This window comes from Microplitis demolitor, chromosome 9 (genome assembly GCF_026212275.2).
Source record: "Microplitis demolitor isolate Queensland-Clemson2020A chromosome 9, iyMicDemo2.1a, whole genome shotgun sequence".
NCBI classification, from domain to species: Eukaryota; Metazoa; Arthropoda; class Insecta; order Hymenoptera; family Braconidae; genus Microplitis; species Microplitis demolitor.
This window is the reverse complement of record NC_068553.1, coordinates 12,439,006-12,452,276: the sequence shown is the minus strand read 5'-3', so window position 1 is coordinate 12,452,276 and position 13,271 is coordinate 12,439,006. Positions and strand designations below refer to the sequence as shown.

General features: G+C 32.9%; 1 protein-coding gene across 11 annotated transcripts in view; it reads left to right on the top strand.

Annotated features, from left to right (window-relative positions):
- The window catches only part of LOC103577800 (zinc finger protein 271), a 124,570-nt gene that overhangs the window by 24,867 nt on the left and 86,432 nt on the right, over nt 1-13,271 (top strand). For 3 of the 11 annotated variants that reach the window (XR_008404310.1, XM_014441798.2, XM_014441803.2), the window contains one exon: nt 12,139-12,422. The exons of the other annotated variants lie outside the window; for them this stretch is intronic. Coding sequence is in view for 1 of the 3 variants with exons in the window: in XM_014441803.2 (XP_014297289.1) it covers nt 12,139-12,169 (31 nt within the window). In the remaining 2 variants the exon portion in view is untranslated. Of the gene's footprint in view, nt 1-12,138; nt 12,423-13,271 lie in introns of those variants that run through there. 11 annotated transcript variants of the gene reach the window in all.

Below are 13,271 nucleotides of genomic sequence, written 5' to 3'. Positions count from 1 at the left end.
TGGATCTCAAATTTCTAACCAACGTGTTTGCATTTACATGAATTTCAAAGAAACAGCTGACATGCTAGTTGGAGATATAACGTTCTCTTCTATTTCACACGTCCCACGGCGGAGTGTGGTTGGTGCTCAATAGCCGTTATGGCTCTCCGTTGGTGAAAAAACTGAAAATAAAAATAGTAGTAAACCAAAAGTCCCACCTAGAGATCCCTCGCCGTTTTGATTCACCCTGGAAACACCCCGGAAACACGATGGAATCACGGTGAATCCACGGTGGGTTTTTTGCCATTTTATCACCGTGATTCCACGGTGACTACACGGTGTATTCACCGTGATTCCACGTACACCGCGTAATCACCGTGGATACACTGTGGAATCTCGGTGAATACACCGTGGAATCAGGGTGGGTACACCGTGTTACCATCGTGGAAACACCATGTAACCACCGTGTATCTACGGTGATAAAATGGCACAAACCCACCCTGTAACCACCCTGGATCCACCGTGATTCCACCGTGTTTCCAGGCTGATTTAAAACCGTCAGAGATATCCCAAATCTCCCTGGATACGCAGCTCTGCTCAGGCTGGATTAGATTTCCTAGTTGGGTGCCAGTTCGTGTACCCCACGAACAAAATTAAACTCAAAACAAAATACAATAAAGAAATGAAAATGAAATTAAATTAAAAATACAGGATAGCAGTTTCAGATTTTAGGAAGAGAAAAGCAAGAAAAAGATAGCAGTAATGTAAATAAAATTTAAATTAATACCGGGTTGATGATCATTTGCTTCAAATATATTTTAAGTAATAACTTAATTAATCAAGGGTATCACATAACCAAATGAACAATATCAAAGATAAAATAATAAATCACTTACAAAATAATACGGGTATGCGTATACAAATACAAAAATAACAATAATGAATAGACAATAAATATCTTAAACGCAAAATAAGTTACCGCATGTAAATAATGATATTATTAGCACGTGATATTCCAAAATAAAATAAAAATAATCTCAAACTAATCTTCTAATATTTCCAGTAAATAGTTTCGTAAAATTTCCACTGCTGACTGTTACGCTGTACTCACAATAATAGTATTATCAGAAAATAATAGATATAACAATAATTATTAGAATCAATAATAATTATAAACTCTTATATCACTCACACGTGATAGTTTAAAAATAATAATAAACGCAAGAACTAATAATTATAGCAGTAAATAATAAAGAAAGATAACCAAATATTTATCACAACCAATATTAGGTAATGACAAAATAATACTGAATAATTTCAATTATTGTATTAGTATTTACTGGGCACAATATAATCACGCATTCCATCATATGCGTATGAAAAATATTAAAACTCATAATCTACTATCTCACTCTCACTCATGTGAGACTACAAATGATCACCAACTCGGGAACCAAATTACACGCTAATATATTAGCCAAAAAGTACTTACAGTTTATGTAATTATTCAACTCCCTTGGTTGCACGATAATACGGTAACTGTATTTTCCTTTTTGCGTTATACCAAAATACTCAACTAATGCCACTGGATTTATATGATTTCCTCAAAATACCAAATGGCGTCAAATGTATAATTATTAATGCAACAGAAGCACGCACGCTACTCTTACAGAGACTATCCCACGTCTGACCATGGTAGCACGTGAATCTCATGCCAGCACTTAGGCCGGCAACATTTTGTCATACATCTCACTTCAACCATTGAAAATATATAACTGTCGCACACAAAAAAATTAACTAGAATGTGCATTTGACCGGACTTACCTGCGGGTACGTATTTTGGTCCGCTGAATCCGAATCCAAGGTCAGTTTGACCCCTACACCATCGAAATTTCGAGAAAACTTCGAAAAACCGTAAAAATGATGAAAATTGGCAGTTTTAATGATAAAAAAATTTTTTGGAACTAAACTAAGCGTGATTTTCATGTATTTCGATCCGCTGAATATGAATCGAAACTTTATTGAGACCACGAGCCGTTTAAAATGTAAAAAAATCACACAAACCCTCCAAAATTCCGAAAAAAGTAATTTTTTTACTCTCGTTTTTGACTTTTGAAGACTTAATTGCTTGTGCCTGTAACCAGGGCGCCTCCACGTGGTGACGGTGGGCTACAGAACCATCTGGCAGAGTCCCTGGGTTAACGGCGTGTGTGCCGTCATGGCAGGTACAAGTACTTTACGATGCAGGGAGTCGGAGCCCCAGTATCGGCGTCTGGTCAGGGTGAGAAAGCAGGCCCGCAGGCGTCGTCATTAAGCGACTGCAGCTCTTCAGAAGTGGGAAACTTGGCTACTGGAGAGTATACTATTACAAGAAGTAATTCTCATCTGTGTAATAAAAGTCCTGATTCATTTTGTTACATTTGTGGAGAATTCAATTTGGAAAGGAATCGAAGATCGTTATCTGATAAGATCAAACAAATTTATGTAGAATGTTTTAGTCTCCAAATTACTAATTCGGATTCAGAATGGGTTCCACATACGATTTGCAGTCGATGTAACATGATGTTAACCCGGTGGGAAAAAAACAAGAAACAGGACAACTTGAAATTCACAATGCCAATGATATGGTCTTCACCAACTGGTTTACAGAATTGTTATTTCTGTATGACAGATACTACCGGGTTCACCTGGAATACAAAAAACAAAATTGTATACGCCAATGTTTCATCAGCTATTAAGTCACGAAAAATAGAAGTTGTCAAGGAAATTAATACGGTTGAAGAAATGGATGTAGAAGAAGACGACACGCTAGTTGAAAAAAGTTCGGAAGAAGAATATTCAGAATATGAAGAGTACTTACCTGGCGGAAAAACAAAAGACCCTGAAACGTTTAGCCGAGAAGAACTTAATGATCTGGTTCGAGACTTAGCTTTACCGAAAGATGGAGCTGAATTACTTGCGTCAATGTTGAAAGAAAAACATTTGTTGGCTAAAGGTGTATCAGTGACATTCTATCGAAATAGGGAAAAAAAATTCCGGAAATTTTTTATGAACGACGATCAACATTCGGTGGTATACTGTTCAGATGTTAAAGCTTTAGTTGATGAAGTGAAACCGAACACGTATAAGGGCGATGAGTGGAGACTTTTTATCAATTCATTGAAACGAAGTCTTAAAGCTGTTTTGCTTCATATTGGGAATGAATTTGCGCCGATTCCAATAGCTAATTCGACAAAACTGAAAGAAACTTATGAAAATTTACAGATTGTATTGAGAAAAATAAAATATTCAGAGCATAACTGGAAAACTTATGGAGATCTCAAAACTCCAACACTTATGTTAGGTCAGCAATCGGGATTCACCAAATATCCTTGCTATTTATGTTTGTTTGATAGCAGAGACCGGAAAAATCACTATGTCAAAAAAGAATGGCCATTAAGATCTGCATTAAATCCAGGTTCCCATAACGTTATACGACCACCCTTAATTCAGCCTTCCAAATATTTGCTGCCATCACTACATATCAAGTTGGGACTCATAAAACAGTACGTGAAAGCTCTGAATAAAGATGGTGATTGTTTTGCGTACTTGAGAGGAAAGTTCCCTGCAATAAGTGATGCGAAATTGAATGAGGGAATTTTTGATGGACCCCAAATACGATCTTTATTTCAGGATGCAAATTTTGAAGGAACAATGAATGACACAGAAAAAGCAGCTTGGGTAAGCTTCAAAAATGTTTCACAAAACTTTTTGGGAAATAACAGAAGTGAGGATTACAGCACTTTAGTTGACGCATTGCTAGAAAACTACAAAAATTTGGGTTGTTTAATAAATCTCAAGTTACACTTTTTAGATTCTCATCTTGACCACTTCTCTGACAATCGTGGAGACTACAGTGAAAAACAGGGAGAATGTTTACACCAAGACATCAGTGAAATGGAGAGTAGTTACCAAGGAAATTGAAGTGTTAACATGATGGCAGATTTTCGTTGGATGTTAAAAAGAGAAGTACCCGAAGAAAATCGTGAACGAAAGAGGAATCCACTACGAAAATCATTTGAGGATAAAAGAGTGCGATACAAACGAAGGAAAGTTTAGGATTCGTAAAAATCATTTCTTTCTATCTTTTTATGTCTTGTGTTTTTCACAGATTTCAAGTTATTTGTTATATCTACGTTATAGAGCATTTATTTTAGGCATTAAATTATGTCTAATCAATTTTCATTGTTATGAATGGTAATTCTTATAATTTTTTCGAATTTTTCCAGTTTTAGAGGGTGAATAGACTAAAAAAATTAAGATGCGAATTGAAGACATCAAAAGATATAAAATTTTATCTGAATTGGACCAGAAGAATTCTTTTTTGTCTCGTGGTCTCAATAAAGTTTCGATTCATATTCAGCGGATCGATATACATGAAAATCACGCTTAGTTTAGTTCCAAAACATTTTTTTATCATTAAAACTGCCAATTTTCATCATTTTTATGGTTTTTTGGAGTTTTCTCGAAATTTCGAGGGTGTAGGGGTCAAACTTACCTCGAATTCGGATTCAGCGGACCAAAATACATACCCGTAGGTAGGTCCGGTCAAATGCACATTCTATTTAATTTTTTTTGTGTGCCGGTTTAATTAATTCTTAATATGATTTACCGATAAATCAACCAATGATTTATTTATAAACTAGTAAATTTATTGATAATAAATAAATTTACGGTTGTCAACTCTTGTGTTGATGCGCGTGTGTCAACCAATCAAAATAATCATAAGCACATAAATAAAATGCGCAATTATTTCTCCTAGCATTACAAAAATCTAATTATTCTCAACATAATCAGTGAATTTTCCTGAGTTCATCCCAGTTTACATCTAAAAAATCAATTAAGTAAAAGTAGTGTAGTAATTAAAATAAAATCTTACATATAAACAAAATAATCATAATATTATTGTATGAAGAGACGTGTGAGCAGCGTGTGCTGCCATCTGTTGCTCACCGACCCGATGTGAGACTGCCGCGATATTTAAATATCGTGACAAAGTTTAAGGTGTGGTTAAACTCAAAGACACAACTATTTCTATCTGACATTTAATTACCCACAATGAGAGAATTGTGTTATCTAATGTTTGTCCAGTTATACCTCACTATGTGATCGAGGGTAAACTTAAAGAAATGAATATACAAGTAATGTCCCAGCTAACCTTTATGAAGTTAGGTATGAATGAGTCCGGATTCTCCCACGTTTTGAGTTTCCGAAGACATTTATACATTGCGATGACAAAAAACTACCTGAGTCATTCCCAATCTACTATGAAGACACCAATTATTGAATTTACAACTCCAAAGACACGTTAAAATGCTTTATTTGCAACACAACTGGGCATATAGCTAAAAGTTGCCCAAACGCAGGCACAACAGAGACGCTGGAGAATCAAAACGACGATAATATCAAAAACTTAGACAGATCATATCATCAAGGAAACCCTCCAAAGAGCACAGAGGGGACGCTTAAAACTATTATGTTTCCGCCGCCAGCTCCACCAACAGCTAGCCATAAGCAAGAAAGTATGGAAATGGATGATACTACCACAAAAGGACAGAAAAGAGCGCACTCAAATACCACAGAATCAATTTCAGATGTTGTAACCAAGGCTTTGGACCCGAGTGATTCTGACAGGGAAACTGACAACTCCAGTGTGGCCAGTGATTTAGAAGGCAACTGGATCACGCCAAGGAAACCCAGGGTGGCAAAAAAGAAATTAAGAACGGATACTAGAACGGATGATCAAGTATGGGAAGACCTAGAACCCTAGACTGAAGAACCGATCTTCAAGAATCATGCGAAGAGTACAAATCCCAACTGGAGGTCCTGAGGCAACTGGGATTAGAACAAGAAGTAACTCGACTACCTCAATCTAATTTAATAAATTAACTCAAAATGGCGGTAGTACAATAGAATGTTAACGGATATTATAACAGACTAGAAAACATATATCTTATAGTTAATAACCATAATCCGTTAATTCTTTGTTTGCAGGAAACGAATTTTCGTAACTATCCTATCGCCCAAGGAAATACGGTGGTTACAGTTGCAATGGACCTAGAAAAGGCGTATGAGATGGCTTGGCCTCACCGAGTACTAAAAATACTGGGAAACTTGAGCCTCACTGGAAATGTATTGGCATTCATACTCAAGTTTCTAAGTAAGAGAACTATCAGAGTTAAAGTGGAAGGTATATTGTCCGCAACAGCTTCAGTGGAGGACGGCCTCCCGGTGGGAGCGGTCCTCAGTGTCATACTTTTCATTTTATCAGTCAATGACATCCCCTCATTTGTCGAGGCCCCAATAAAAAGCTACATGTTTGCGGATGACTTGACAGTGGTAGGTAAAGGCAAAAATGTGGATATTGTCTTAAACTCAATGCAAAAGACCCTAAACAAACTTCAGGAATGGTCGGAGAGAACAGGATTCAAATTCTCCAAAGTCAAAACCGAACAAGTCCTATCAACAGTATACTGGCCGAAGCAGGAGACAAACCGTTAGCCATTCGAAGAAAAGAACTTGTATTAAAATACCGAACCAAGATCTCCACTCGCGACGACAACCCAGCTACCAATCAAGTACTCAAGCTGTCTGCAACAGATTTAGAATACGAGATAAGAAAATATCTACCCAAACCATTGAGGACTAGATCCGGTTAATACATAAAGGAACTCCTTCTCCCGCTACCAAGTTGGACCGCTAGCAGTACGGAAACACCTCCGCCTTGGGAAAAATTAGTTCTACCTATTAACCTTAAGCTCGCAGAGTCCCCTCGAAAAACGACACCAGCCATCACCTACCAAAATCTATTCTTGGAACTTAAAGATAAGTATAGAGAACACCATCAATATTACACTGACGGCTCACATGCAGACGGGAAATCGGGCTGCGCTATAGTTGCGAATTATGAAACTCACCTAGTTAGACTACAGGACTATCACTCAGTCTTCACTTGTGAGGCTACAGCGATACATAACACTCTCCAACTGATCAATAACTCAAAGAGAAATGATAAATCAGTAATCTTCTTGGACTCTATGTCCACCCTAATTGCCATTAAGAGTGACACCAAAAAGACACCGCTGATTTTAGAAATCACGACTCTGCTACACAACTTAAACAACAAGGCCACAGTGGAAATCGTGTGGATCCCTGGGCATCATAGCATCAAAGGCAACGTAGAGGCAGACCTCCAAGCAAAAAATGCTAACTTCATAGACAAACCTGACACGATTCTGACACCTGCATCGGATGATTACTACAAAGTAATCAAAGTGGAGACACAGAAGCTCTGGAATAAGGCCTGGAATCAAAAAAGTTCCCACTTACAAAAATTAAGAGACTCAGTACAAGAGAAATTCCCAGAGTTCTACATGTTCAGAAAAGACCAAGTAAAAATCAACAGACTACGGATGGGACATACGCTGATCACTCACAAATGGCTGCTGGAAAAAGAGAACCTACCAAAATGTAACAGGTGTAGTACGAAGCTCACCGTTGGGCACATACTCTTGGATTGTGCTACTGGAACGGAGGTTAGAGCTGATTTAAAGCTTCCAAACAACATCAAAGAATGACTAAACATACCGATTGGATGTCGAAAGTCCTTAGAGTTCCTTAAAAGAATCAATCTGTAAAATTTTATCTAAAAGTAAAAGCTAAAATTAAATCATCTATGATTAGTTACTGAAACAAGAACCAAACGACAGCTTGCACAATAGATTCAATTTACTTTATGTTCAATATTAAATACTATCTATACATGGGTCATTCCACTAAATAAAGTTATTTTTACGGGGCGACCCTCATCGATTTGATTCAAACTTTGAGGAGTCTTTCCATGTATTTAAAAAAAAAAATCTCTGAAAATTTGAGCCTTTAATATGCAGCAATTTCAAAGTTATGATTTTTTGAATTTTTCAAAAATTTTTGTTTTCAATTTTTTCATTACTTTTTTTAAAGGAAACTATTTTTTTTTTAATGAGCACATAATAGCTTTTTGTAGGAAAAATTCTCAGCTTTCCAATGAAAATATCCATTTTTTATTTCAAGTTACAGAAGACCCTTTAAAATTCGTTTAAAATAAAAACGATTTTTATGACTATGCGGCGCTTAATACATCTAATTTGATATTTTTTTCTGAAAGCTGAGACCTTTTCCTACGAAAGATGTAATTTTCACGATGTGCATATTTTTTTTTTTTGAACAAAACCAAAAATTATTTAAATACAAGTCATTGATTTTATTCAAAATTTTACCGGCGTTGATTTCACTTTTATAATCAAGCCTCATCAAAAGAAACGATTTCAAACGATTGGAAAAAAAATTTTTAATACTTTTCAATACTTTTAAATGTTTTTAAATCACTCTTTTTTATGGGCATTTAACATGACAAATCGTTCCTTTTAATCAGGGAATAATGCCTTTTAATAGAAAATAAATGTTTTAGACGTACGATACTTAGAGTCAAATACGGTGAAAGAAACACAAGCAGTGCATCCTTTCTCACCTATTGTTGATAGCCTAGGATATATTTGTGTTAAAAATGTATCAAGATTCTCAAAAAAGTTAAGAATTCAAGTTTTTTAATCATAAAGAGTTTATAATTTATTTAATTTTGTTCAAACAAAAAATATGCGCATTATGAAAATTACGTGTTTTGTGGGAAAAAGTCTCAACTTTCAAAAAAATATCAAATTAGATGTATCAAGCGCCACACAGTCATAAAAATCGTTTTTCTTATTTTAAACGAATTTTAAAGGGTCTTCTGTAACTTGAAATAAAAAATGGATATTTTCATTGGAAAGCTGAGAATTTCTCCTGAAAAAAACTATCATGTGCTCATTTTTTTAAAAAAAATTGTTTCCCTCGAAAAAAGTAATGAAAAAGTTGAAAACAAAAATTTTTAAAAAATTCAAAAAATCATAACTTTGGAATTGCTGCATATTAACGGCTCAAATTTTCAGAGAATTTTTCATTAAATACATGGGAAGACTCCACAAAGTTTGAATCAATTCGACGAGGGTTGCCCCGTAAAAATAACTTTATTTGGTGGAATGACCCATATACTAAATTTGTAATTACGGTAGTCGTTGATGACCACGATGTTAAAAAAAACCTTAAATAAACTAAATAAAAAAAAAACAACTAATAATAATAGTAATTGATATTTTTATAAATTGTATTTATTTTTTCAAACATTTTCATCTTACCGCTATGGTAATAGATGATTTTCAAAACATTCGTAAAGTAATTGTTATTATTCCGATTTTCGAAAATCGAGTTTTTACCAGTTTTTGGTGTTTAGAGTTCCTAAGAAGCTATCTTAACTATTTTCACGAGGATGTCTGAGTGAGTGTGTATGAGTGTAAGTATCTATAACTTTTTAACTAATCAACGAATTAACTGATAATCGAAAGATCTTGTTAGCCATCAATTTTTCTGCGAATTTCAGGTCATTCAATCGAATAGACTCAGAAATAATTAAGAAATACGAAATAAAAAATGGCCATTCGGCAGCCAAAATGGAAGTAGATTTCATAATACATATATCCCTATAATATAAAAGATATGAAAAATATGTAAAGCCAAACTATTCGTAACGTGATTGGCTAAGAGCCCCAAACAGTATAAAAATATACACAATTACTACAGTAATATACATTAAAATAAATATATGAAAAATGACATGAGCATGCTTGCGCGAGAAACATGGACGCTAGTATATGTAAAAGTGTATAACTACAATCGGAGGCATCGGAAAAGCCATAGAAAAGTTTTTTTTAAACATCATCAATAACGATTGCAATAGCAAGATTTCATTTAATGAGTGGTAAGATAAATAATTTTATTTGTCTAGGCACATATAGAGACATAAAAATTAAAGCTTATTTAAAGAGCTTTCAGATGCATTTTATAGAAATTTGATAAGCTGACACATTCGAAAGTTTTTGAAGAAAGTATCACTAACAATATGAATTATTGACATTTTGAAATGCTGTAACTTCTAAACTAATTGACCGATTTTGCTCATTCTTGAACTTGATCTCGAAAATGGTCCACAGATAATGAATATTGAGTGTCGTTGAGATCCATTAAGAATGTGGCTCGGGTGACTACCAAAGTTAAGTTGCATAGAGCATGATTGCTACCTAGTTGGCTGACCGCTTAGTTTAGTAATCGGTAAATGGGAATTTTATCGATCACTATAGCCTCGCCCAAACCGAAAACTGTACTGGCATGAGTTTTCTCTGTGGTTTCCCTATGCCACTACACTTCCACCGGAAGGTGAGATCGTAGGGCATCATCGTAATGAAGCAGTACAGTAAGCATAAGTCGGACCACATCTGCATAAAAAAGGGTAAAAGAGCGTAGGGAGCGTAAAGAGAAAAGAGCTTAGGGTGAAAGGTGAAACATTGTAAAAAACTGTAAAAGTTGTACAATTGAAGCACACTAGTAATATAAATGAATGCATATATTAGGGTGCGTCATTTCAGAGCAACATTTTTTTTTTTTTTAAAGTTTTTGTGGAAAAAATCATAGTTCAACATAAAAGAAAAATTTTGGTGCAAGAAAAAAAAATCCTATCTCGATTAGAGATCTAATTCATTGAAAAATTCTATTTCCCATTTAAATCATCCTTTTTAAATAATACAGGAAAATTTTTTTTTCAAGCTTTGAGTATTTTTAAGTCCGTGATAAATCAATAGACCGAATAGACCGATATACAGTTTTTTAGGAAATTGAACACACTACAAAAAAGTCTCTTATCATTTTTGATAAATCCCATTGTTCAAAGTTATGTAAGCTTCAAGTCAAATTTACAGTAAATTTTGAGATTTTTTTACTTTGCTGGCGAAATTATCAGTCTTATCAAAAAATGTCATTAGAACTTTTTGTAGATAATTTTATTCCTTACAAATTATTACGAACAAAATTTTTCGAAATTCCACATTGTTCACAAGTCATTTTCATTTCAATGTCAAACTCCTAAAAAATTAGATTTCTGATTGATTTTAAGAGCTTGACATTGAAATGAAAATAACTTGTGAACAATGCGGAATTTCAAAAAACTTTATTCAAAATAATTTGTCAGGAATAAAATTATCTACAAAAAGTTCCAATGATATTTTTCGATATGACTGATAGTTTCGCCAGAAAAGTAAAAAAATCTCAAAATTTACTGTAAATTTGACTTGAAGCTTACATAACTTTTGAACAATGGGACTTATTAAAAAATGATATGAGACTTTTTTTGTAAAGCGTTCAATTTCCTACAAAAACGTTAATTGTGCCTAAAAATCAGTTGATTAGTTTGTGAGCTAGAAAATTCTAAACAAAAAAATTTTTTTCCGTGTTATTTAAATGGAAAATAGAAAAATAGATCGAGGCAAATCTTAATATCATTACTAACAGTCCGGATTGGTACCAAAATTCTTATTTTTAGTTATACTTTCAATTTTTGGATACCATAAAAAGAAATTTTTTTTTTTTTTTTGAAACATCTTAATGGTGATACATAATTAATAAACAATCTCCAGATTTCATAATAGGTACATGTGTTCTACTACAACTTGAATTTTTAAATAACTCGTCATTTTACTATGTTCTGCTTTCAATTGTTCAATTAAAAAATATTTATTTCCACTTTTAACGAAAAACTTTCTTCCAAAAAATATCTTTCATACCAAGAAATAAAAACACTTTAAGCAATCAAAAATTTTTCAATTTAAGCATAGAAATACGTCGATTTAAAAAAAATTTGACTTAAGATAAAAATATCCATATAATTATTTATTCGGTGCAAGATAATTTTGGTTTTCCGGATTTTTCTGAATTCGAGTTAACTGTTTTTTCTATATAGTTTTAATTTACAAAAACATCAGATAATTCTAAAATGTATTTGTAGTCAATATTAAAAGTTGGAATTATTTTATAATATAAAAATTAGGGTGATCCGAAAAATAACATTTTTTTTTTTGGGCACCGACAGAAATTGATGAAATATGTCAAAATACAAATTCTGCCAGAAAATCGGCTCTTGAATTTTAAGTTTTAGAGGTAGCCTATCGTATCTTTCGATTTCCGATTTAAATAACATAGGAAAATTTTTTTTTACAGCTTGGAATTTTATCACTCACCAGGGAATTAGTGTATCAGAAAAATCAATGAATGTTTCTGTTGAAAATTGAACGCTCTACAAAAAAGGTCTCCTATAATTTTTCGATAAATTTAATTTTTCGAAAGTTATTCGAGGTCAAAGATGGATTCATAGTAAATTTAACTATCATATGACTTTTTTGGCAAAACTTTCAGACTTATCTTAAAATGTGATAGAGTCTTTTATGTAAATCATTTTAATTCCTACAACTTATTTTTTACAAAGTAATACAGTTCGATTAAAGTCTTGCTATGATATTTTCTGATCTTACAAATTAATTGTAGATGAAAAACATTATCTTTATTATAAAACTTTTTTTAATAAAAATTATATATTTTTTAAATAACTATGAGCTTTAAAATTGATGTTATTTAAAATTAATCCTACAGACAGTAAAAAACAATCATTTGAATAAAGTAAGGTAAAATACATTGCGACTTTAATTTTTATGATATAAAAGTTTTAAATAGTGCAAAAATTTTTCCACTAACTCAGACTTCTAAATTATTCTAAGTAAGTTAATTTAAATTTCGAAAACAACAAATTTCTCAGTTAGTTTTATAAATTTAAATTTGAATTTATCGAAAAATTCGCTACCAACAGCTATTCAAAACAAAAAAAAACTTTATTTTATTCGATTTTCGTAATCATGGGATAGAGAAAGTAAATCAATAATCAATTATTAATGATATGATGAATTTTCTACGAGTTTTTTTTATATATTTAAAATAGTGCTAAAGAATCTTGATTCAGATTATTTTCAACAGATAGTAGTTTAAACTGATAATTTAAATAAATTTATAATTGAGACTTTTGAAGTTCAAATTTATTGAGCTATTAAAGATAAAATTTCCCGCGCATATACGTAGTGCATTGGATTTTTTATGGAATTCTTAAATAACTGTTGTCTTTATACTCAATACCTTAATCGTTATAAGTAAATAATTTGAATAATAAGATTTCAAGAGCTCATAACTATTGAACTGTGCTCATGCACGAAAAGAAAATTCTACCAAAATTTACGATGTTAACATCGTAATCATGGACTAGACTTTTTTTTAAACATCACTTTTTAATGTCTTATTTCAAAATG